Below are 21,978 nucleotides of genomic sequence, written 5' to 3' on the forward strand. Positions count from 1 at the left end.
GTCTTACAGTTTTCATTAACTTTGGTTGAACTCTGGTGTTTTTCAAGTTACATAACTTCTAGGTCCCAAGGTTTTTTAAAACACACATAAAAATAGTGCATTTTAACCCCCCACATTTTTTCTCTTGCTTTTTTAGTGCAATATTCTTGGGAATAATCTGAAAGACCTGGTGGATAAATATCAACACTACAAAGATGCTTTGTGTGGCCTTCTTTCTGGGCTCGAGGCCTGTGAAGTCACAGCAAACAAACACTTGTCCGAGCCCATTGCTGTGGACCCTAAAAATCTGCAGAGGCAGCTAGAAGAGGCCAAGGTAAGAAAGAAAAAAGAGAGATCCAGCCCTTCAGTAGTCTTACCAAAATCCGTCCACTTTCCCAGTCTTTCGTGCTCGTTTTACCCAGGGAAAGAGGGACAGAGGATGGAAGCATATGCTTGCCTTTCCACAGGGAGTTACAGCTCAACTTCTCTGTAGTCCATTCACTTCTCTTTCTGATGAAACTGGTTTTTCCATTGTTGTCTAACTAGTTCGACACCACTGTTATGGCTTGTATCCCATGTAACTTCCCAAACCAAACCAATCGCCCAGGACACTTATTTTTATTTATATTTATTTATTCTGTTCATTGCCTTTTTCCTCCATTAGAATTAAGCTCCATGAGGGCTGGTGTTTTTCTCTCTGCTCATTTCTATCTCTCCACACAGTGTCTGGCCCAGAGTAGGTACGCTGTAAATACAAGTTCACAAGTGAACAGGTGGCAGAGCACGAGGGATGCTTCTGTCACATTGGGGGTCTGAGGACCAGGACTGCTGTCCTATTAAGAATCCCCATGATTCTTAGAGGCACAGACTTCAGTTATCACCTGGCACAGGTCCCAAAAAGTCTACCTGTTCTTTCAAAAATTAAGGCTTAATGTGGAAATCGCATAATTTTGGCAGTCGCAGCCATACGTGCAGTGGCAGAGAGCATGTTTGTATCTTAATTTAAAGCATATTTTAAAATCCTCATGGGAGGGGAGAAAATTTTTGAGATATTTTATTCTTATTCCATATGACCGATAATTTTGAATTTGAAAGTTTCATTTCAGAAATGTTTCCTGTGATTTCTTTTAGCAGATAGGTAGCATTGTTGCTGCCAGAGCTCAAAAGCAAACACTGTATTGCCAGTTCAACTACTGCCTTGCAGCCTTGCAGCCGCCTCTGTCCGTTACAGGGTCAGAAGCCTCTATTGTGCTACTGACAGGGGAAGCTGCACCCACTAGTGCTGGCCCTGCAGTCCCTGGCTCACCCTGCTGAGCAGGCTCACTGGTACGTCTAGCCTGAGCTGGGCAGCTTCAGCCTGGAAGAAAGCTCAGTCAGACACTGGGGTGAAACGTGGCAGGTTAAAGCCGACGTAGAGAGAGGGAGAGGGGCAGCTGGGGCAGAAGCATCGGGTGAGAGGAGGGAGGGCCGGGCCGGGGCAGCGAGCAGGGTGGAGGGCGCTGTGGCTCTGGCTTACCTGGCCTCACACTGGGCAGTCGGGAGGCGTCCCGAGCCGGGTCAGCCACGCAGTGACGTGGCCTCTCGGGTTCCTTTGAATATGCGTTGCTGAGCCCGCTTTCCCCCCCACCTTTTTTCCCTTTCTTTCCCACAAGCACAAGATCAGGTCTGTCATAAGTTTTCAGGTCCCATTTGATCACTCGTTCAGGGACAGTATATGTGGTAAGGGCTGAGGAGATGCTGTGACATAAAAGACCATTATTTTGCTAGGAAATGCCAACAGCTTAAAATAAATACTAAGATTGCCTGTATTTCATTTTATTAGGAAGTTGGGTATTTTGAGTATAGGAAAGTATGTAAAACAGATATAACACATTTTAAGTTGGGTCTATATTAGGAAACTGTATAAAAGTAATTTTTAACTAGAACAACAAAAAAAAAACTCAAAAAAGAATGCTATGGCTTTTAAATGAAGTAGATACAGGGATTAATTCTGGAATAGAGCAAATTTACTTGGTATATACTGTGAAAGCATACACTTCTAGTCCTAATTCAGCCAAAGAAGTACTAAAAAGGAGAGCGTTGTCTCAAACGAGAATGAATTCTAATTAAGCCACAGCATAATTTAAAAAGTTAAATGTGTAATTAAAGTTGTTCTTGGCATACATACGTATTTTCTTCACAGATGATCTCAACATGTAGTGAGGATGAATTACTATGAGGATTTAGGCAGTCTCCATTTCTTTCATTTTTATTAGCAACATTTACAAATTATTTTTCCTTAACAATAATACAGATACATAAGGCTATTAAAAAATCAATTCTGTCTGCTAACTTATATTCTATTGTATAATAAATGTAATTTTGGGGGTCCCAGTTGGTTCATGTGAAATACTTCTAAGAGCACATTGCTGTTAGTATTATTATTCTGAAAACTTATCTGTGTTGTCAACAGTCGGATACCACTAAGCTATAGTGACACTCTTGAGCTCTGTTTCCACGGGAATCGGTAGACAAAACAAGATTTTAGCTACCTTTGCAGTACAGAAAGAGATAGGATTTTGCAGCCAGTCTAGAGACCTGGGGCTAGGTCATGATGGCTGACAGTGTCCACCTTCTAGGCTTACAAACTTTGCCCTTTTCTGGTGCAAGGAGATCAGAGTCATAATCTTGTGATATTCCCAGTCACAGATGTTTCCTTCACAGATGTTTCAAAGAGAAGAGGTGAGGAAGAGATATTTGTTTTGTAATCCATTACTAAGTTTTAAGATGGTAGATAGGGCTTTGGTATTGGGTGTTTTTGTAGTAGCATGGTAATTTTTACATATATTTATTCATTTAGTAGACATTTATGTGCTAGGCCTATTCTTAAGTTTTGTGATGACCCAAAGATGCTAAAACCCTGCCTCTGACTTTGGGGAAACTCAGATTCTCAAAAAATACATTTTTGGAGATGCCCTTAACCTTATTTCATCTCCTAAAAAACCATGTAGTGTGAATAAGTTGTCCCTGTGGCTTATCTTTCAGTCTGGTTCTAGGTAAATTTCCTGTCTTGAGGAATTTCTGAAACTTTCTGTACCTCAGCCTCTGGGAGAATTTCCTAAACAGACACATTCTTTGGCCTCTTGGGATCCCTGCTGGGATCAAATCACAGATCCCAGCTTGGCCATAGTTTGATAGGCCTTTTCACATATACACGCTGCCTGCTTGTCAGCACAATTTCTTGGGTATGAAAATTGGTTGAGGAACTTTCTGCCATTGGTGTTAGGCATTTGCTTTAGTTTGAAATGAAGGCGAAAGAGAAGAGGTGTTTTTAGATCTTATACCTGATATCGTGATTTACTTACTTTTTCATTCACTCATTTATTCCAGAAACTTCTGTCAGGGCCTAATACATGCCAGGCACTGTGCTAGGTAATCATGACAGAAAGCTGAGTGGGATGAATTCTAGTTTTCCAAGAGGTTACGGTTTGACAGACAAGACAAATCCAATAATATCCACAAGGTATTCATGGAAGCTTCTGTGGGGTGAGGAGAAAGTTAGGAAGGCTTCCCAGCTGAACATTAATGGGGGAGTGAGAGCAGGGTCAGGATGACGGGCAGGTTGCATGAGAAGTTTGGTGTGTAGAGATGTTAAGCTGTTGGGTCTAATGTGAGCAAATAGCTTCTAGCAGCTGTGTTGCTGAAGTTTCTGAAAGGAGATGGAGAGAGATGAGATTGAGGATAGGAATATGGAATAAATTTCACTGGACCTTTTGTAACATGTTCAAGTTTTTGCCTTTAATATAAAAGCAGGGGAAAGCTCTTGAAAGATTTTAAAGATGGGAGTGATATACTCAGATATGTACTTTAGATAAAAGGCACTGAGAAACTTTATCAGGCAAGAGATTGGAAACAAGGAGCACAGTTAGGATACTTTCTCAATAGAGTGAGAGATTATCCTGCAGTGATCCAGAAAAAACAGAACAGAGGTCCAGTTTTAGACAAATATTAATCAGGTTAATTTGTAAGTAGAAAGGAGGCCTGAGAGAGTTCAGGAGGAGAGTTCAGGGTAACAAGGTGCAGTCTCAGGAGGAGGTATAGGTGTGGGGAAGGAAATGATACATACATTCAGGTTCAGCTGAATCTGGAGTTTGGAGGTGAGGTGGTTCAAGAGGCAGCTGGACACCTTTTTCCACGGCCAGGGATGAGCTTATGTACAGGTGGACATACAGGAACTGGAGTGTGAAACCCAAATGCAAGACTAGGAATGGAGCTCCAGTCCCTCGAGGGAAATCAAAGCCAAGCATAGTGCCGTGCGGCCAGTCAGCCCGCCGGACAGAGAGAGGGCGGCTCTGGAGACTCATCTGTGATCCCTGCCCCTGCTTCTCTTCTCATTCTTACTGTTGAACTGCATCTGCTCAACTCAGAGAAATGCAGGGGCCTCTAGTCAGCAAAGTCAAGGTCACATTATCCTTTACATAGCAAGTGACACTGTTAAGCTTCTCCACTTCCTCTCTTCCTGCATACTTTGGGGACAGTATTCTGGGCCCACGCCCATCTCTTACCTTCGTTCTGTCTCTGTCCTCTCCCCATCACCTAAATGCAAGTACTCCCACGCTGCTTACTGCCTCCCCTCTGGTGTCGCTCTGCGTCCTCACCAGCTGTCTCACCAGTGGAGCTTGACGTCCACTGCTGTATGTCCAGTTCCAGCCTGTGTTCAGAGTCTTTGCTGTTTCCAGCTTTGGTCTTTCTCTCTGTATGAGGGTCCTGAGAACACTTGGAAATCATGAATTCCCAGACAGACTTTCCTCTGCTCCTAAATTTGCTCCCACTTTTGCATATGTATTGCAGTCATGGCATAGGCTTACGGACTTGGGTGCTTCTCATCTCCTCTCGTCTTTCCTGCGCTCTCAGACCTGCTGTCCAGTAGAACATTCTGTGATGATGGAAATGTTTTAGAATCTGTTCTGTCCAACATGATAAGCACTAGTAATACCTGGTTACTCAGCACTTAACATGTGGCTAGAACAACTGAATAATTTCATTTTTAATTGTGTTTTATTTGAATTAATTTAAATTTCAAAAGCCCCGTGTAGTTAATGGCTGCCAAATTGGATGGCTCAGCTTTAGATAACCAGCTGTCAGTTCCCATGGATTCTTCTGATTCCATAACCAACCCTACTTTCCCGGCCCAGACGGGTCCTCCCTACTTTCTTGCTGCTGAAGGTGCCCATCGCTGGTATCTCTGCTTCATTTCTTCCCCATTGAATTTACCCCACACAGTGCTACCAGCTTAACAGCTCTGAACATGTCAACCCCTTACTCCAAAGCCTTGTGTGACTCCTGATTGATACAGGATAAAATAGAAACTCCTGAACCTGACATGTGGGGCCTTTCCAGTCCTATTACTGTTTATTCACCCACACACGTTCTCAGACTGGACGGGACCCTCCCGTTCTCCTGTGCTGTCCTACCCCTGTCTTTACTCCTTCGGCTCAGCAGGGAAATGTCTCCCTCTCCACTGCCATGTGCCCCAATCCACATTTTCTTCAGGACCCACCTCAATGCCACCACCATCCAGGGGGCCCTCGTTGCTGTCCCCAGTTAACTCCTCTCAACTTCCCGGCGCTTTTTCTTACTCACCTGTGGCACATGCACTTCCAGCCCTAGACTCTAAGTTCCCTGTGGGTAAGCTCGTATCTGTTGGATTTTTATATTGTCACAAAACATAGCAAGATTTTTTAAATTTGTTAAACAGTAAGTAACTTTTGTTGAATAAACAGAAATAAATATGAGTCAGTATTGGGTCAGGATCTACTGAAATGAAAATCCTTAATATTTCCTTCCCTGGAGTCAGAAATGGTCCCAAAGGTTTTTTGTTGTTTTGGTTTTTATTTGTTTGTTTTCTGGTGGTAGTGAGGGTATTGAATGAAGCCTGCAAGTGGAGATTGAGGGGGAACTCAGGCTAGGGGTAGAGGGTTGCAAGATCAGGAATCAAGGCAATTATGAACATATGCTCAAGGGTTCATTTCAAGACTGAGTATGTATTAATCTTGACAGACTTAGGTTTCTGCTAATGCCCCTGTGTATTTATTCATATATATTTATTATTCTAAGAACACTAGAGTAAGTTTATAATGATGGAAAGTTTACTCTGTCCAGTTTATCTTACTGCAAATAAATTTTTTATATTCGAAATATATTATTTACTTGTACTGAGTCTAATCAAAGTATTCAATCGTCCAGGCTCTGCAAGGACAGATTTCAAGTCAGCAGGTTGCTGTAGAAAAACTGAAAAAAACGGCCGAAGTGCTTTTAGATGCCAAGGGATCTTTACTTCCAGCCAAGAATGATATCCAGAAAACACTGGGTAAGCGCCCATTCCCTTGTTTCCCGTCTCGCAGGTCAATTCTAAATGAAGGTAACTCAACAGAGACGGAGACAACACTCGTCAGTGTATATTGTGTAACTTAAGTTGTTGCCCTGAGAAATGGTGCTTCTCAGTCTGGGAAAGGCTTGCCTTTTTTGACAGATATTTTAGAATCTCAGGAGTGGGGGCTGTGTCGTTTTGAAAAGAGTATATTTAAATTTTAATTTAGAATATGTAACCAAAATTTTTCACATAATATTCACGTCAGAAAATTGAATTTGAAATTCTCTTGGCTGATGGGATTAGGCAGAGCTAGACTCTCAGCCTGTGGCCAGAAGGGATCTGTCGTTATCGGAAGCCAGAGCATGGGTTTAAGAGGTCAAGAGACTGGCTTTCAAACAGTGTTCCTTCTTGATTTTCCAGAAGTCTTTGAGTGGTCTCTTGGGGCTCCAGTTACCCCAGTTCTTCAGGGACATTGGCAGTTACAATGGCACATTTGTGCCTTCCCGTCTGAGTAGGGCATTTCTTGAGAGAAGAGCTATTGCATGTTCTTTGCACCTACTCACAGAATGTAGTTTGTGCTAAACGCACAGGGGAGTACCACTAAATGCTTACTGTCTTAGCGTATTTTTTGTTTTGACTTTGCTGCTTTTCATAATATTTAATGGTGGTTTGAGGTTATTACATATGTGTGAAATAAAAAACTTGGCAGAGCAGGTGATTAGACACATTTCACCCCCCACAAGAGCACAAATTAAAATCTGAGTAGAAATTTTAGATGAAGAAAAAGATGAAACTTGGCTCTTCTAAAACCGCTCTTAGAAGGGAAACTGTTTTTTCACTCTTACAGACATTCCAAACTTTTTTGATCAGGCACCCCTGTCAAATAATTTTCAGCATGTACCCTCATATAAGTGTGTGTGCTTATAAATTATACATACATATTATTATAATATTATCATAAAGCAAAACATATAAAATTTTAAGGTATAAGATAAAATATGAATGGAAGTTCTAACATTTTGTTCGTGTGTCCCAGGGTACAGACTGACATCATGTGTCAGCACGACTGCTCTAAGGACTTAGGCATAGGGATTTGAGGGAGAAAGACTGTATTATTTCTGTAATTTACAGAGGCATTTTGACACTTTTTGCCATTGTTAAGTGTTCATAGTTTCCTTTTTATATGCTTAAAATCCTTATGTTGCATTATTTTAAGGTTTCAAAACATTTATCTGGCATACATTTCTAGAAATGTGTGAAAATATATGTGAGATATAGAGGAGCTTCTCTAAGATCTGTCTGACCTCTGAATCCCTTGAAAAAATAACATTCACACTGTAGATTTTGATTTCTGCCTTTATCTAAAACAGTTTTTTTCTTACAAAATCAAGAATTTACCTCAGTGACAATATTTTATCACAATTAAATACAAAATTGAACAGTAAAACTCAAAAGTTTTAATTTTATGAAAATAGCTGATTTTGCTGGGCAAGTCCCATAGCATGGCCCAGCACACACTCGATGCCACCCTGTTGATGCACAGAGCTGCCACTTGTGACCTGCAGTTCAGAGCATCTCTCAGATTAGGGCTCATACTTGAACCCACTGCTTGTTTTCTTGGCCAATAGCATCTTGGTGCATATTAAATAGAGTCCTCATACTCCATCAGCATTCTCAGGGCTTCATTGTGTTTTGTGACCTGAGCAAGATGATCTCTTTAAATCATCCAAACTTAAAATCTTAATTTAGTGACAATGTGTCAAACTGTTTTCTCGTGATCTAGTGTTAGATATTATAGATTATGTTCCATGGGCCAAACACTAAGCATGTCAGATATCTCATTTTTAGAGAGATGTTTCAGGTTTTGTTTTCCTTTGTTTTCTACTGAAGTATTCTACAATGTATTATCCTAAAGCATTCAGAAAGGAGTAAAGTACTTTTCAAATTATTGGATAATTAACAGTAAATTGATTAAAAACAAATTGTTTTATATAGAGAGATGAATACATTAAAAACCATTGTTCTTTAAATTTCTCATTGGTCTGCGGTATAGAATGTAGGGTGTTAAGATGTAGAGCTTTATATCCAAGTGAAAACTAGGCCAGAAAGGGCTTTTTTCTCATCATCTTAAGTCTTTAGAATTAAAAGTAAAGTTAATCTCAACTGAGATACATCAATCTGTTAACCTTGTTTGTTTTCCCTTTTGTGTTCTATTAAACTTCTAAAGTAAATTCTATTTATGTATATTTTAGAAACATAATCTCCACTTTCTTTATTTTAAGTAAATTTTCACTGTTTTCTCAATATGTTTGTATCTGCTAGTTTCTGTGCATTGAGGACTCTGCTTAGGGTGTGAAGGATGAGAGAAGCTTAATTCTTACATGTATGTGATTGAGAGACAAGGAGTGGGTGCATGAGGGAGAGGGAGAGAGAGAATTCTTATATATACAGGTTCATTCTTGATGAATCTTTATCTAATTGTGTATTATTTCTTGAGAATAGCTGTATATGACTGTCACCTTTTTCTTTTTCCCATATAGCTATCAAGTATGGCTAATTTAAATGTCATCTTGACTATCAATATTTATTCATAATTGGCTGTTTGAACAACTTTCATTTCTGGAGGCAAATTCAAGTGTTTATGCATCCAAAAATCACTTTTCAAATGCAGATCATCTGTATTACCTATTTAAAAAAATATTTCAGTTTTCTATTTTACTCTGGGATCTTTTCTTTCTTTTTAAAGGTTTTAGGTAGTGCTCTAAATATGCATTACACATTTATCATTTAAACTTTTTTCTTTTTCCAGTACGGGGGTGGAAATTTTGTGATTCACCTTAGTGTATTTTTGAAAAAGAATAGGCCAGAAATAATTTTGTGGTTAACATTTCCTGATCTTTTTGGGCCAGATGACATTGTTGGGAGATATGACGAAGTGTCCAGGTCTGTCATTGACCGAAATGAGAAACTCCAGATAACCCTGACCCGCTCACTGAGTGTGCAGGATGGCCTGGACGAAATGCTGGACTGGATGGGAAGCGTGGAGAGCTCTATGAGAGAAACAGGTCAAGTGCCCTTAAGTTCTGCTGCTCTTCAGGATGTGATCAGTAAACACATTGTAAGTGACATTTTAAAAAGAAAAAGAGTCCTACTTTTAGAGGGGGGAAAAAACAGTTTAATAAGCTTCATGGATGTGTAGATCAGGTTAAGGATATAGAAAAAAAGGTGTTTCTTGAACCTAACCATGGAAAGAAAGTAGTGCATGCACAAAGTTAAATGTGTAAAACAACGTTTCAGTGCAGGAGTGTGGAGTTTTGTGCACAGTTTCATGAATACTATTAATTGTAGAGGACTCACACATACATTGAGTCCTATCTTGCTTATCATTACTTCAGCCAGCTGCACATAAGGTTAATCAGATCAATCTTGTTGTCTAGCCTTTTAAAAATTAGGACCATGCATAATCCCTAGGCTCCACGAGACCAGGCTGTTGAGTAGCAGCCGCCTCCTGCCTTGCTTAGGCAACTCACCAGCTGTTCTCCACTCGCTCTGGAAGAGATTGGGGATGGTATTCCTCCAGAGACAGATCAGACTTGTCAGTCAGTATCAACCATTAACCTCCCTTAATCACAGATTATTCAAGCTTATATTGTTATGAATAGTAATTTTTAAAGACTCTGTGACGTTATTTGTAAACATCATTGTAAGACATGTGCAATCTCTGGTTCATTTCAGATGCTGGAACAGGATATTGCAGGGCATCAGAGCAGTATAAATGCTATGAACGAGAAAGTGAAGAAATTTATGGAAACGACAGATCCGTCCACGGCATCTTCATTGCAGGCCAGAATGAAGGACTTGTCTGTTCGTTTTTCAGAAGCAAGTCATAAACACAAAGAAAAACTCGCCAAAATGGAGGACCTAAAAACTAAAGTTGAACTCTTTGAGAACCTCTCAGAAAAGCTCCAAACATTTTTAGAAACAAAAACTCAGGCTCTTACTGAGGCAGATGTGCCAGGAAAAGATGTTACTGAATTGTCTCAGTATATGCAGGTATGTCTTCCTTGTAATCACAAGGTTGATAAAGTGTATCAACAGTGAAGACACGCTAATACATTTATTAGCAGAATTATAATTAGCAGTCATCATTTTAATTGCTGATGGATTAGTAATCCTTCAAGGGGAATGCCATTTGAAGATCTAGCAACATCTTATACTGATTAAATATCTAAATGCTTTGTAGGAATCAGCCTTTGAACTCTCAGAACACAAAAAAGATCTTGAAGTTTTGCATAGTCTCTTGAAGGAGATTTCCAACCATGGCTTGCCAGGTGATAAGGCTCTCGTTTTTGAAAAAACAAATAATTTGTCGAAGAAATTCAAGGAAATGGAGGATACTATCAAAGAAAAGTAAGCACCGCTTAAGAAACTGGATTTTATTCTATTTGGTACTAATTAGAATGAATTCTTGTTATTTACTTATGTTGATAGTGGAAACAATTTTGAAAGCTTGAAGACAAGCATAGGGCTACTTTATAAGTGCTTTTGGTAATTTTTCTTTGCTATTGAAAGTAAGTGCACTTCTTTTAAAATATTTAGGAGTGAAAGGCAGTACTCCTTATATAAAACTAGAAAGCATTATGTAAGAAAAATGGTGGTGGGTAGCATATTACTAAAAATAGTCTAAATTTGCTTTAGCCTCTGAAGCTTTAGCAAAGACCAGATTTTTATTTGCCGAAGCAGAAATAACCTTGAAAAATAGCTCGTGATTCATTGCTTTCTGGGCTCAATTCAGAAGATATGTGCATTTTCAATATAGTTCTTGATGACCTTTTTTTAAAAAAGTAGTTTACTTTTTAGAATTGTAGATAAGACATGACTCCATGAACAAACAAAATAAAGAAGCAAGAAATGAACCTGAGTTGAGCTACCAAAGCTGTACAGAGATGAGCCTTGTGACTGAACCTCTATATTTCTGATCTCATGTTGGTTTAGAATATACATCTGGTTTTGCTAAAGTTCATACAGAAGACTCCAGAAAGATAGAAAATAGTTATTTCTTTTTCAGCTCTGCTGTATTTGTTCAGAACTCTCTACCTAAAACTTCTGAGTGCTGTCTGTCCGACTCCCAGAGCAGTATATTCCATCTTGTCATGAACATTCACAGCACACCGAAGAAATATTTAGGTTGTTTCTTCTTTCAAGTGGGTGCAATTTTAAAGCAAGTATTCATCAGAAGTTAATCCAGATGCAGTAGACGCTCATGTGCCAGTACTCCAGACCCTTGCACAGCTCACATGCCATCCACATGCCATCCATGTACCAAACGTAACTGTCCTCACAGCTGCCCATGTGCCCGCCTTTCATGGTGCTGAGTGGACAGAAAGATCCATGGAGTTGATCTTGGAGCTTTCTTAGTGTTTGTGGGAAGGCATCCATTAAAATTCTTCAGTCATTAGGTCTCACCTCGTATTTGGAGACTTAAGTTTATACTCTCGAGCACCCCTTTACGCCTCCACGGAAGTGACTGTAGTGCAGCGTTAGAACCACTAGGTGGCGGGGTGTTTTCTCAGGTCGGTGGTTTATACGTTTCCCTTCTGGTTCCGTTCCTGCTGGCACTAAGCACCGTGTAAAGTGGACAGATCAAAGCTCACTGAATCTAAATCATGTTAAAACTGTTTACATAGCCTTAGAGTTTATATAGCATTTTGGAGTGCCATTGCATATGGGTTACAGATATTTTGACTGTTCCTTATCTTTGTCTGTTGACTGCCTGAGGGATAGAGGTGTAGCTATTTAGCTGATTTTATTTACCACCAATGAAACCTTTCCTCTTACATCAAAGGGTTCGAGTGTGCATGGGGGAAGATGTTTCTTAATATTGAGCCTGATATGGGAATAATTATTTATTAATAATTAGTCTTTGAGTATCTCCTTTCTGTGGCTTAAATTCTTCAGCGTTCTTTTTTGTTGTTGTTACTTAGAAAAGAAGCTGTGTCTTCTTGTCAAAAACAGATGGATGCTTTCCAAGTGCTTGTTAAGTCATTCAAGTCATGGATAAAAGAAACCACAGAACGAGTTCCCATTGTTCAGCCTTCCTTTGGTGCAGAGGACTTAGGAAAATCTTTGGGAGAAGCTAAGGTACCTGATTGTGTCTAATACTAGTTTCTCATTTGCTTGTGTCAACAATGAGAGGTTAAAAGACTAAGAATGGTTTCCTTTGATCTAATATCACATAAGTTAGATCCACATGTATGTACAGTGTATTTCATATATATCGGTCAGTACTCTATATTTTGTCATGATATTTGGAAATAATGACATGATATTAACTGATCCTTTTGAGGAAGGACACAAACTTCCTGTTGTTATAGGATCCAAATTTCCTTCCCAACCAAATCTCTATTTAGTTTCAGTTATTTTTTATACCATTTCACATAATGGTGAGTGAACGATCCTTCCCTTCTATTCTCAGCATCTTAGTCCAGCTTGGGTACACCAGTATTTGAAGATGGATGTTATTTGAGTCTCTAGTGTAAATAAGTTTTTTGTCATCTGACACACACCTATGACCAGTTATGGCAATTTTTTCACTCCAGATGTGTGGAGATAGGTGTTTTTAAAAATTCATTGAAATTTTGATGATCACACTCACTATTAAGTGGAATTCTGAATTCCCTTTTTTTTAATTGTTTCTAGTACATTTCTTCCTGTAACTTAGCTGTAACCTTGTACAGTTTTTCAGACATACAGTTGATAGTTAGTTAGGAACCCATGGAAGCTAGGAATCGCCTGTCTTCCACTATGGTGAGGAGCAGAAGGCAGGATGGGTGTAGCCTGCTGTTAACAGAGCTAACAGTCACCTGGGCTGCAGGACACCCAGGGATGGTGCCTTTTTCTTCTATCCATTCCCTCACACATCAGGACCCACAACCATCATTGCTTGAAGATATGTTCTAGCAACTGAATTACAGTGTGTAACATTGAAAATGTCATGAAGACTGAAAGATAATGTGTTCTTATATCTCAAGAAATTACAAGAAGAGTGGAGTTTAAAAACGCCAGAGATTCAGAAAGTAAACAACAGTGGGATCTCACTATGTAACCTAATAAGTGCGGTGACTACCCCTTCAAAGGCCATAGCAGCAGTTAAATCAGGTATGTAGTTTACGTTCGTGACAAACACCGTAAGAATTGTTCATGGTATATTTATTTGATAAATATTTATTTGATTTGTGTATCTTTTTAAATTAACACAGATAGTAACCTCAGAAGCACAAAGGGAAAGACACAAGAAAGATGGTACCTATAAACACACCTAAAGCTGGCATGGGAAAGTATCTCTTCTAGTCAAATTTCACATCCTTCTTCTGTTTCATTTTATTAAAGACTACAAGTAAAATGTAGCCAAATTAATAAGTAAGAATAAGGAGCACTATGTTAGGGAAGAGACAGGGTTAGATTCCAATTTGTTTGTCCCCTTAAATATGTCAAATGGAATATTTGACATAAAAGGAGTAAATAAAAAATGAGTCTGATCTCACAAGAAAAAAGAGGTCAGGGAAGAAAACAGGTTCTTTTCTGTGGAGTGGACCTCTCTTTTTTTTTTATTCCTGTCTACTTTATTCTGTATACTATTCCCAAAGAAAACAATTATGTAGTGTGTTAGCATATCTAAATCATAATCATGGCTGAGGCATGCTTCATTACAGAAGGGGAGTCATGTATAAATAGTGATTCTAAAATTAAGTTGTAGATAGAGGCTTAAGTTTAAAACATATTCATGTTGTTGTCAATACCAGAATTTTTAAACTCCAGGAATAGATGAAGGCGATCTCATATCTTCATTTTGAGAGTTTCGGAGTATTCTCGGTGGTTTATCTGTTCTGCCCAGTGCCCAGCTGTCCATATTGTGAGGCCGATGTTCCAGCTGGTTCCCTCTCAACCAGCCATTTATTCTGCTCTGCTAATCCCATTTCAGGGAGCACTCATATATGGTGTGATGATCTCTTTTTTCTCTCCTAATCAGATTTCCTGAAATGTTGTTCCCTTTTTTTAAGAAAAAGAATTCTTTTACGTATTTAGTTCTTCACATCCATTTCTATTTGCAATACATAAACTATTTTTTTCCTGCTCTCTTGATAACTACCAGGCATGGTAGAAATTCATCTTGAGCATCTACAGGATATTTTCACTTCCATCTGAAATGTCATGTGTGATTTTTTTTTAAAGGTAAAAACCTTAGATTAAGATTCAAAATGTTATTGTCTTAGACTTATTCTTGTCTGGATAGTTTGGAGAAATATCTGTGTTTCAGATAGGTAGCCAGTACTCACTAGCATGAGAAAATCTAATTGATTTTATTCTGATTATGAAAAAGGTACCAGTGCTAGATGTTTATATAATTAAAGAGAAATAATGATTACTACTCACTGAATAATTCCTAATGCTAGGCAGTAGGTTAGCTGTCTTTAATACCTATGTTAAAGTTAGGTATTATTATCCACATCATTTGGTGGGGTGGTGATTAATTTATCCAGTGATCCAGCTAGTAATTAGTGAAGCTGGGGTTTAAATTCAGGTGAGTCATATACCAAAGCATGGGCATCCTAACCACTGAGCTCTCCTCTCTTTCTGTGGATGTAATGTGGGTTTAGCAATAGGGTTTTGTTTTTTGTTTTTTTTTTTTACTCTTAACCTCTTTCATGTTCTTGTACATCATTCTGCTCTCATTAAACCCATGATAAAACTTTATAACTACAGCAGTTTTCAGTTCCTAAAGTAAGGCAGACAGTCTTTTGTTTGTTGGTCACTTCGGCTTTGTGCAACACCTTTACGTCATGACTTTTGAGCTAGAGAGACTTTATTTATTTGTTTGTTTGTTTGTTTATTCTTTTATTTTTTCTGTTAATGTATCATTGATACACAATCTTATGAAGGTTTCACATGAGCAACATTGTGTAACTACATTCACCCATAATATCAAATCCCCCCATACACCCCATTTCAGTCACTGTCCATCAGTGTAGTAAGATGCTACAGAGTCACTACTTGTCTTCTCTGTGCTCTACTGTCTTCCCCATGCCCCCTCCCCCTCCCTAGTTAGGTGTGCTAATCGTGACACCCCTTAATCCCCTTCTCCCTCTCTCTACTCACCACCCCCACTCCCTTCCTTTTGCTAACTGCTAGAGCTTGAGGGACTTTATCATTAAAATAACTATTAATAAAGCAACTTTATCACAAAATTGTTTTATAAATTAATATTAAATGAATTTTGATCAAACTCTATGATTAATATATACAATCTAAACTTACTGAAACTCTAGGATTTCAGGCAATCGTGTTACCCTAAGAATGAATTTTATATGGAAGAGAGGTTATAGCTTGATCTTTACATTTGGACCTGTTTTGATTTAGAAATTGAATCAGTAAATCAGTATATTTTCCAATAGTAATAACATTTTAAAATGATAACAGTTTATGGGGTTTGATTTAATGTCATCTATTATATAGAAATGCTGTGGAAATCTATGACTACTTCACTATTAATATTTTTGCAGGTGGAGTAATATTAAATGGTGAAGGAACAGCCACAGACTCTCAGGATATTTTGGCAAATAAAGGTGATTAGTAACTTTAAGTGCTTATTGATTAAAGTCACTTTGGTTTTTTTGTTTTGTTTCCTTGAGAGAAAATCTTGGAGGTGGACAGTAACTATATTGAAATTTCAAACTTGAATGAAAGTAGTATTATTTAATATCATAGTTATGTTCTCCATAAAATCCTATTTATGTAACATACCATGCAATTTCATTCATCTGAAATTAGTGAAATCTGGTATGTTTCCTTCTTTTGGTTAATTTGAGATATTTTGTCACTTGGGATAACATTATTTGAGCTATTGAGTTTCCTGGGAAATTAAAAAGTAATATCTTTTGATTTTGGCTTTTTATTCCATTTAAGAAGTCTAATTCATTTCACATTGTATTATGCAATGTTTCTAAATTATTCATCATTAAGTAACATTATACAATGCTCTAACCTTTTAGTTTTAAAAATTCTATGGCTTTATCTCACATTGGGCTTAATATTGACAGAACAGGAGGGAGTATCATATGAAACAACTTTTATTTCTGGAACTCTAAACACCACGAAAATGTGTCAGTGTGATTTTTTTTTTCTTACTTTTAGGATTAACATCCATTAAAAAAGATATGACTGACATAAGCCACGGTTATGAAGATCTTGGTCTCTTACTTAAGGACAAAATAGCTGAATTGAATGCTAAGCTCTCCAAACTGCAGACGGCTCAGGAAGAATCGAGTACAATGATGCAGTGGTTACAGAAGATGAACAAAACTGCAGCACAGCTGGATCAGGCACCTGCACCTACAGACGCTCAGGCAGTGAGGACTCAAGTTGAGCAGAATAAGGTATATTCTGCGGGCACATTTCCTGAAGATCGGGAAGAGAACAGATGAGTCTATAGCTGAGCCCCAGGGGCAGGACCCCTGCTGTGATTTCTCGCTCTTCCAGCCTTCAGCAGATCGTTTGCCAATTCTGTTTATGCACCTTTCGGTAGGGGTTGATGATAGTAGTTGGCTGTGTTTACGCACAGACATAAAGATGAGTGAACTGCTGGATGGAAGCAGCTTTGCCACCATTAAATCAGTTTAAGTCTGGGATTTTAACCAGTCAGCTATGGGCGAAGATTTATTTAAGGGTGAAGTGTATTAGGGATTTGTTGTGTCCAGTATAAAATAGTGTAGTTCATACTTTTCTTTCTTTAATAAACAGTATTTCTTTCGACACCTGTCAAGACTGGGAACATGGTTTTTACATTGTGGCAATGGTGGCAAAAATGTCTACAAATTACTAACTTACACGGAAGTCGGTAGTGTGTTATCCAGAAAGCGCTCAGTCACTAGTTGTTGAATCTCAAACGTGGCAGCATTTATCAAGTCTGATTTTTCTTCTTAATTACAGTCACCTGGATGTCCTCTCCCCTTCTTTTTCAGTGGGGTTTGTTTGAGAACAGTGTGAAACTCTTCCTAGGTAATAGGGATGAGAGTCCTTTTCTCCAGAGCTCTAGTGTTCCTCTTGGATTCCTTCTTCAGGTAGTTGAAAAGTAGTTAAGAAGAGGAAAGGAAAATCTTTCTGCTGAACCCAAGTCCTCACCCACTTTTCAGCATTTATGAGTGGATTTTTTTCCTCTTATGGTCATGTTAGAGAAGGAAATACTCCATCTTGATTGTGTTTTTGATTTTTGATGTTGACCTATGTCAGTGTAAGTTACTTTATTATTTTTTGCCCTTGTTAGTCATTTGAGGCAGAACTGAAGCAAAATGTAAACAAAGTACAGGAGTTGAAAGACAAGTTGACAGAACTGCTGGAGGAGAACCCACATACTCCTGAAGTCCCCAAGTGGAAACAGATGCTGACAGAAATAGGTATGTTCTATTCCTTACACCAGAGTCCACGAACAGAAGCTCAGTCACTGTTTTATCATTATCTTTATCAGAAAACATTTATCCAATAGCCTCACTTATTTTTGGATCTGCTTTGATGTTTCAGAATCTGTTTTTGCATCCTTAAAGATGTCATTTCAGATGATATTGTGCTGAGCCCAGCATATCCTGCGGGCTTTCTTGCTAAACATAGTACTTACCTTTATTTCTATGAAGATGGTAGATACTAGTTAATAAAATGCAGTGTACTGAGTGACCTGTTTTCATTATTATTATTTTTTTACTAGGTTTTTGGTGCTTCTAGTTTTTTATCCTTATTTTAGTTTAAATATTCTTTTTCATTTATTTGTCGGGAAATGGTATAAGGCTCCCTTCTCTTTCATAGAGTTCCTTCTGGGACTTCTTTAGCCCCTACTTTATACTCTTCTTTTCCCCAACCAGTATAAAAAAGTACTGCTCCACAGAAGTCTGGTATTTTTGATTTTTTATGCAGAGTTACCCTCCCATGTTGGTCCTGCCCCTGTATAAACTGTTCCTCATAAGTACAGAATCTTTTTCAAAAGCCCTATTATCTTATCATGCCTTTTCATTATTACACTGATACGGAAAACAGTGTAAGACAGCAATACTAATTTTTCCCCACTTTATAGTGTTGTTTGCAGAATTTAGTGAGTTAATGTGCATAAAGCTCAGACAAATAGCACCTGGCACATAGTAAGTGCTGTGTGTTTATTATGATTATTATAAGAATTACTTTACTTTCGGTTGTTCCATTACATTTAATTGAATATTGGTCTTCCTTTAGAGTCAGATATGTTGTGATAAATTTATAAATCTGTAAGTTGTTTTAGTTTAAAAAAGGTTATCCTATGGGTACTTAATATTCAAAGGTATATTTAATCCAACCATAGTGACTTGTTGCATTGTAATTAATTTATTCCTAAATCAGTGGCTCTCACCTGGGACATCAGAATTATTTGGAAAAGTTATCAAGACATTTTAGAATGTGGGTGGGAGTGAGGAATGTGTATTTCAAAATGCTTCCTGGTAAAATTTTGAAATAACTACCTCTCAGTTTATTGTTTTAATTGCAGGATTTTGTTGTCAGATTGTGTTTGACTAGAACATGCCATATTGAAATGATGTCCTTAGATAATGTTTCAGGGGTTGGGTTCTGTTAAAAGCAGCCCTTTAATGTATTATGCTAGGTGAAAAAAATCTTTCAGATCAACTAATCACACCCATCAGTGACTGTCTGTTGAGTAATTGATGTGTTCAAGGGCTAATCAATGGCTCTTGGGTTCAGGTAGCAAGCAGGCTGTCTTGAGGGTGGGGTGAGCAGGAAGGGCTTCTTAGCAGAGCGTACAATCCAGGGGGATTCTGAAAGAAGGTAGACCTGGAATATGTGCATAAGTAGAGCCTGGCAGGTACGGATGGGGCTTATGAGAGCAATGCCTGTTTGCATGATAATAGGCTCATCAGCAGGTCTAGCTTAGGGGTCTCATCTCAGAGTGCAGGCTCCCTAAGGTCAGTAGACAAGGTCAGTTTGTGGAAGGCCTTGAATGTCAAGCAGAGATCTTCAGATTTTATCATCTTGGTGGTGAGGAGGTAATTGTTGAGTGATTTCGGCATGGAAGTAACATATGTAAGTGATTTTGTTTTTTTTTTAGGGAAATCATTTTAGAACCAATGGATTGCAGCTGAGAACTCTCATTTCAGGGAAGCCAGTTGGAAGACTGGCAGTCGAGGTCTGTAGTTCTCAGAAGTTTGCTCCTGGGAGCAACAGCATGTGCATTTTAGGCCCCACTTCAGACATACTGAGTCATAAACTTGGGGCCTGGGGCCCAGCAACCTGTGTTAACAATTCCTGTGGTGATTCTAATGCAGCTAAAGTTTGAGAACCACTGGTGTAGGCAAAACATGAGGACCAAAATGGACTTAGGACCTTGGGAATGTGGTTGAATGCGTGCACAGTTTTATGTCAAGGATTAAAGAGAGTCAAACAGGCTTAGTTGTTGCATCTCTGTGACATGGGGAGGGAATAACCTTTGAGAGAAATCTAGAAATCAGAAAAATCCACCAGTTTTGATAGGAATATAAAGTGTTTTTTTTTTAATTGAGTTTACAGGGTAGGTGAGATATGCTATGCAACTTCTGAGCAGCTGGTTGCTAATGTGAGATTTGAGTGGAAGTGGAGGGCTGGGCGTAGATGTGCACCTGTGGGAATCATTTTCCTGGAACTGATCACTGAAGATTTCCCATTAAGGGAAAGGATTAATATTCGTTGTTCTGGTTGGTCACTTATAGTTGAATTAACAGACTCTATAGGACTTCTAGAAGGAATGAGGGACTTCAGGATCCTGTTTGCCTTAAGGAATACTACTTATTCAACATTGTCTTCTAGAAACAGAGTGAAGTTCATTTTTCTTACACTTCAGTTGACCTACAACCAGCAGGACCATAAAACCTGTACCATTAAATGTAATTAACTCGTAGACCTCAATCAACTATAGAAGAAATTATAATGACTATATAACCAAAAAGGGTTATAAAGATGAAATGATAGCCATTATATATCATTTCAAGTCATATCCTACAGTTTTCATAGATATGGTCACGTTAAATGTATAAGAACCAAACACCAGTTTCATCCTTTATAATTTTCTTTCAGATTCTAAGTGGCAAGAACTCAATCAATTGACAGCTGACAGACAGCAAAAACTGGAAGAATCCTCTAATAATCTAACCCAATTCCAAACTGTAGAAGCTCAGTTAAAACAATGGCTTGTAGAGAAAGAACTGATGGTCAGTGTTCTTGGGCCCTTGTCAATTGACCCAAATATGCTAAACACACAAAGGCAGCAGGTGCAGGTGAGTATGACTTGACTTAAGACATATGTTTTCATTTATAAATACATTAGCTTTGGACAGTATGTGCTTTTACCGCCTTGGAGTGTGTGTGTAATGTTTCAGGTGCCCATAAGGTACTGCCCTGGGGTTAGTGGGTACCAAAGCTGTGAGGTGTCCCACAGTAGTCTGCTTAGCTTATGAATGGATCAAATGCCTTGATCATTTCAGTTGTCTTATAGTTTGTGCAAACCCTGCTAGAAAGGGCCTTCTGTGAAGTATTAATGTGACTGTAGAAGTAATAACATTTTTATGAGAAGCTTGTGTATGCTTTCTTATTGTTTAGAAATTGCTCCTTTGAGGTTTTTATTCATTTTGATTGTGATAGTAGATAATGAAACTTGTAAAACTCATGTAATAAAGCTTGAGGTGGGGAGAGACAGAATAAAAAGAGGAGAAAGAAGAAGGGAAGCAGAGAGGAAATCTTGAAACCCAGTGGGTTCGTGAGACTAGTCTAATGGTAAAGTGGATAAATCCACAAGGGGAGGAAAATCCACAAAATGTAAGTGAGAGGTGATAGCAGAAACTCTGTTGTGTGTGTGTGTTCTTTATGTATGAGTAGTGATATTAGTACAGTGAGCCCGGTCCTATACTCTGAAATTACAAATTAGTCTTTATAGTTGAGAATCACATGTCCTATCTCATGTATGCCCTTAATCTGAAGAGAATAAAACCAAAAGGTATCAATAAATGTGAAGAGAAATAATTGCCTCTAGTCTTGGTAGTTTCCCAGAGATAGATAAAACATGTTATTAAGTGAAGGAAGTTTTTGTATCATTCATTCTATAATTAGAGCCAATATTGAGCCTGCACGTTCTAGGCAACATGATTTATGGGCTAAAATCCTTATAATAAAGATTGAAAATGTCTATAAATATTATGTTAAAAAAACTTTGTAAATCAGTGCATGGTAAGGTTATACGTTCTAACAGTTTCCACTGTGCATTCCCTGTAGTATAAAATGCTATAGAGTATTTTAAAGATCCCACAAAGAGAGAACTACAAAATGGAAAAAACAAATTGTCAGTGTGATGTCATCTTGTCTAATAGCAGTGTTTCCCTTTGTATATGAAAATTTGTGTATAAATTTCTATTCATTTTGTCTAGACTACCAAAAATATGTATTCCTTTTCCCCTTGGGGGGTTGTTAATTTCAGACAAAATGTTCTATGAAGCACTATTGCTCCTTAGATTAGTTTAAGATAATTGCACAGCCCTTGAAATAACAACTAGGAAAAGAGTAACATCATAAATAAATAAATAAATAAAAGC

General features: G+C 38.2%; 1 protein-coding gene across 28 annotated transcripts in view; it reads left to right on the forward strand.

Annotated features, from left to right (window-relative positions):
• DST (dystonin) overlaps nt 1–21,978 on the forward strand; it is a 397,695-nt gene that overhangs the window by 285,346 nt on the left and 90,371 nt on the right. For all 28 annotated transcript variants that reach the window (XM_073224747.1, XM_073224742.1, XM_073224734.1 and 25 more), the window contains 11 exons: nt 137–313; nt 6,205–6,328; nt 9,241–9,449; nt 10,067–10,384; nt 10,575–10,741; nt 12,316–12,472; nt 13,363–13,489; nt 15,892–15,954; nt 16,523–16,764; nt 17,652–17,781; nt 20,471–20,670. In XM_073224747.1, the coding sequence (XP_073080848.1) occupies nt 137–313; nt 6,205–6,328; nt 9,241–9,449; nt 10,067–10,384; nt 10,575–10,741; nt 12,316–12,472; nt 13,363–13,489; nt 15,892–15,954; nt 16,523–16,764; nt 17,652–17,781; nt 20,471–20,670 (1,914 nt within the window). The remainder of the gene's footprint in view (nt 1–136; nt 314–6,204; nt 6,329–9,240; nt 9,450–10,066; nt 10,385–10,574; nt 10,742–12,315; nt 12,473–13,362; nt 13,490–15,891; nt 15,955–16,522; nt 16,765–17,651; nt 17,782–20,470; nt 20,671–21,978) is intronic.

This window comes from Manis javanica, chromosome 16, assembly GCF_040802235.1.
Source record: "Manis javanica isolate MJ-LG chromosome 16, MJ_LKY, whole genome shotgun sequence".
Taxonomy (NCBI): domain Eukaryota; kingdom Metazoa; phylum Chordata; class Mammalia; order Pholidota; family Manidae; genus Manis; species Manis javanica.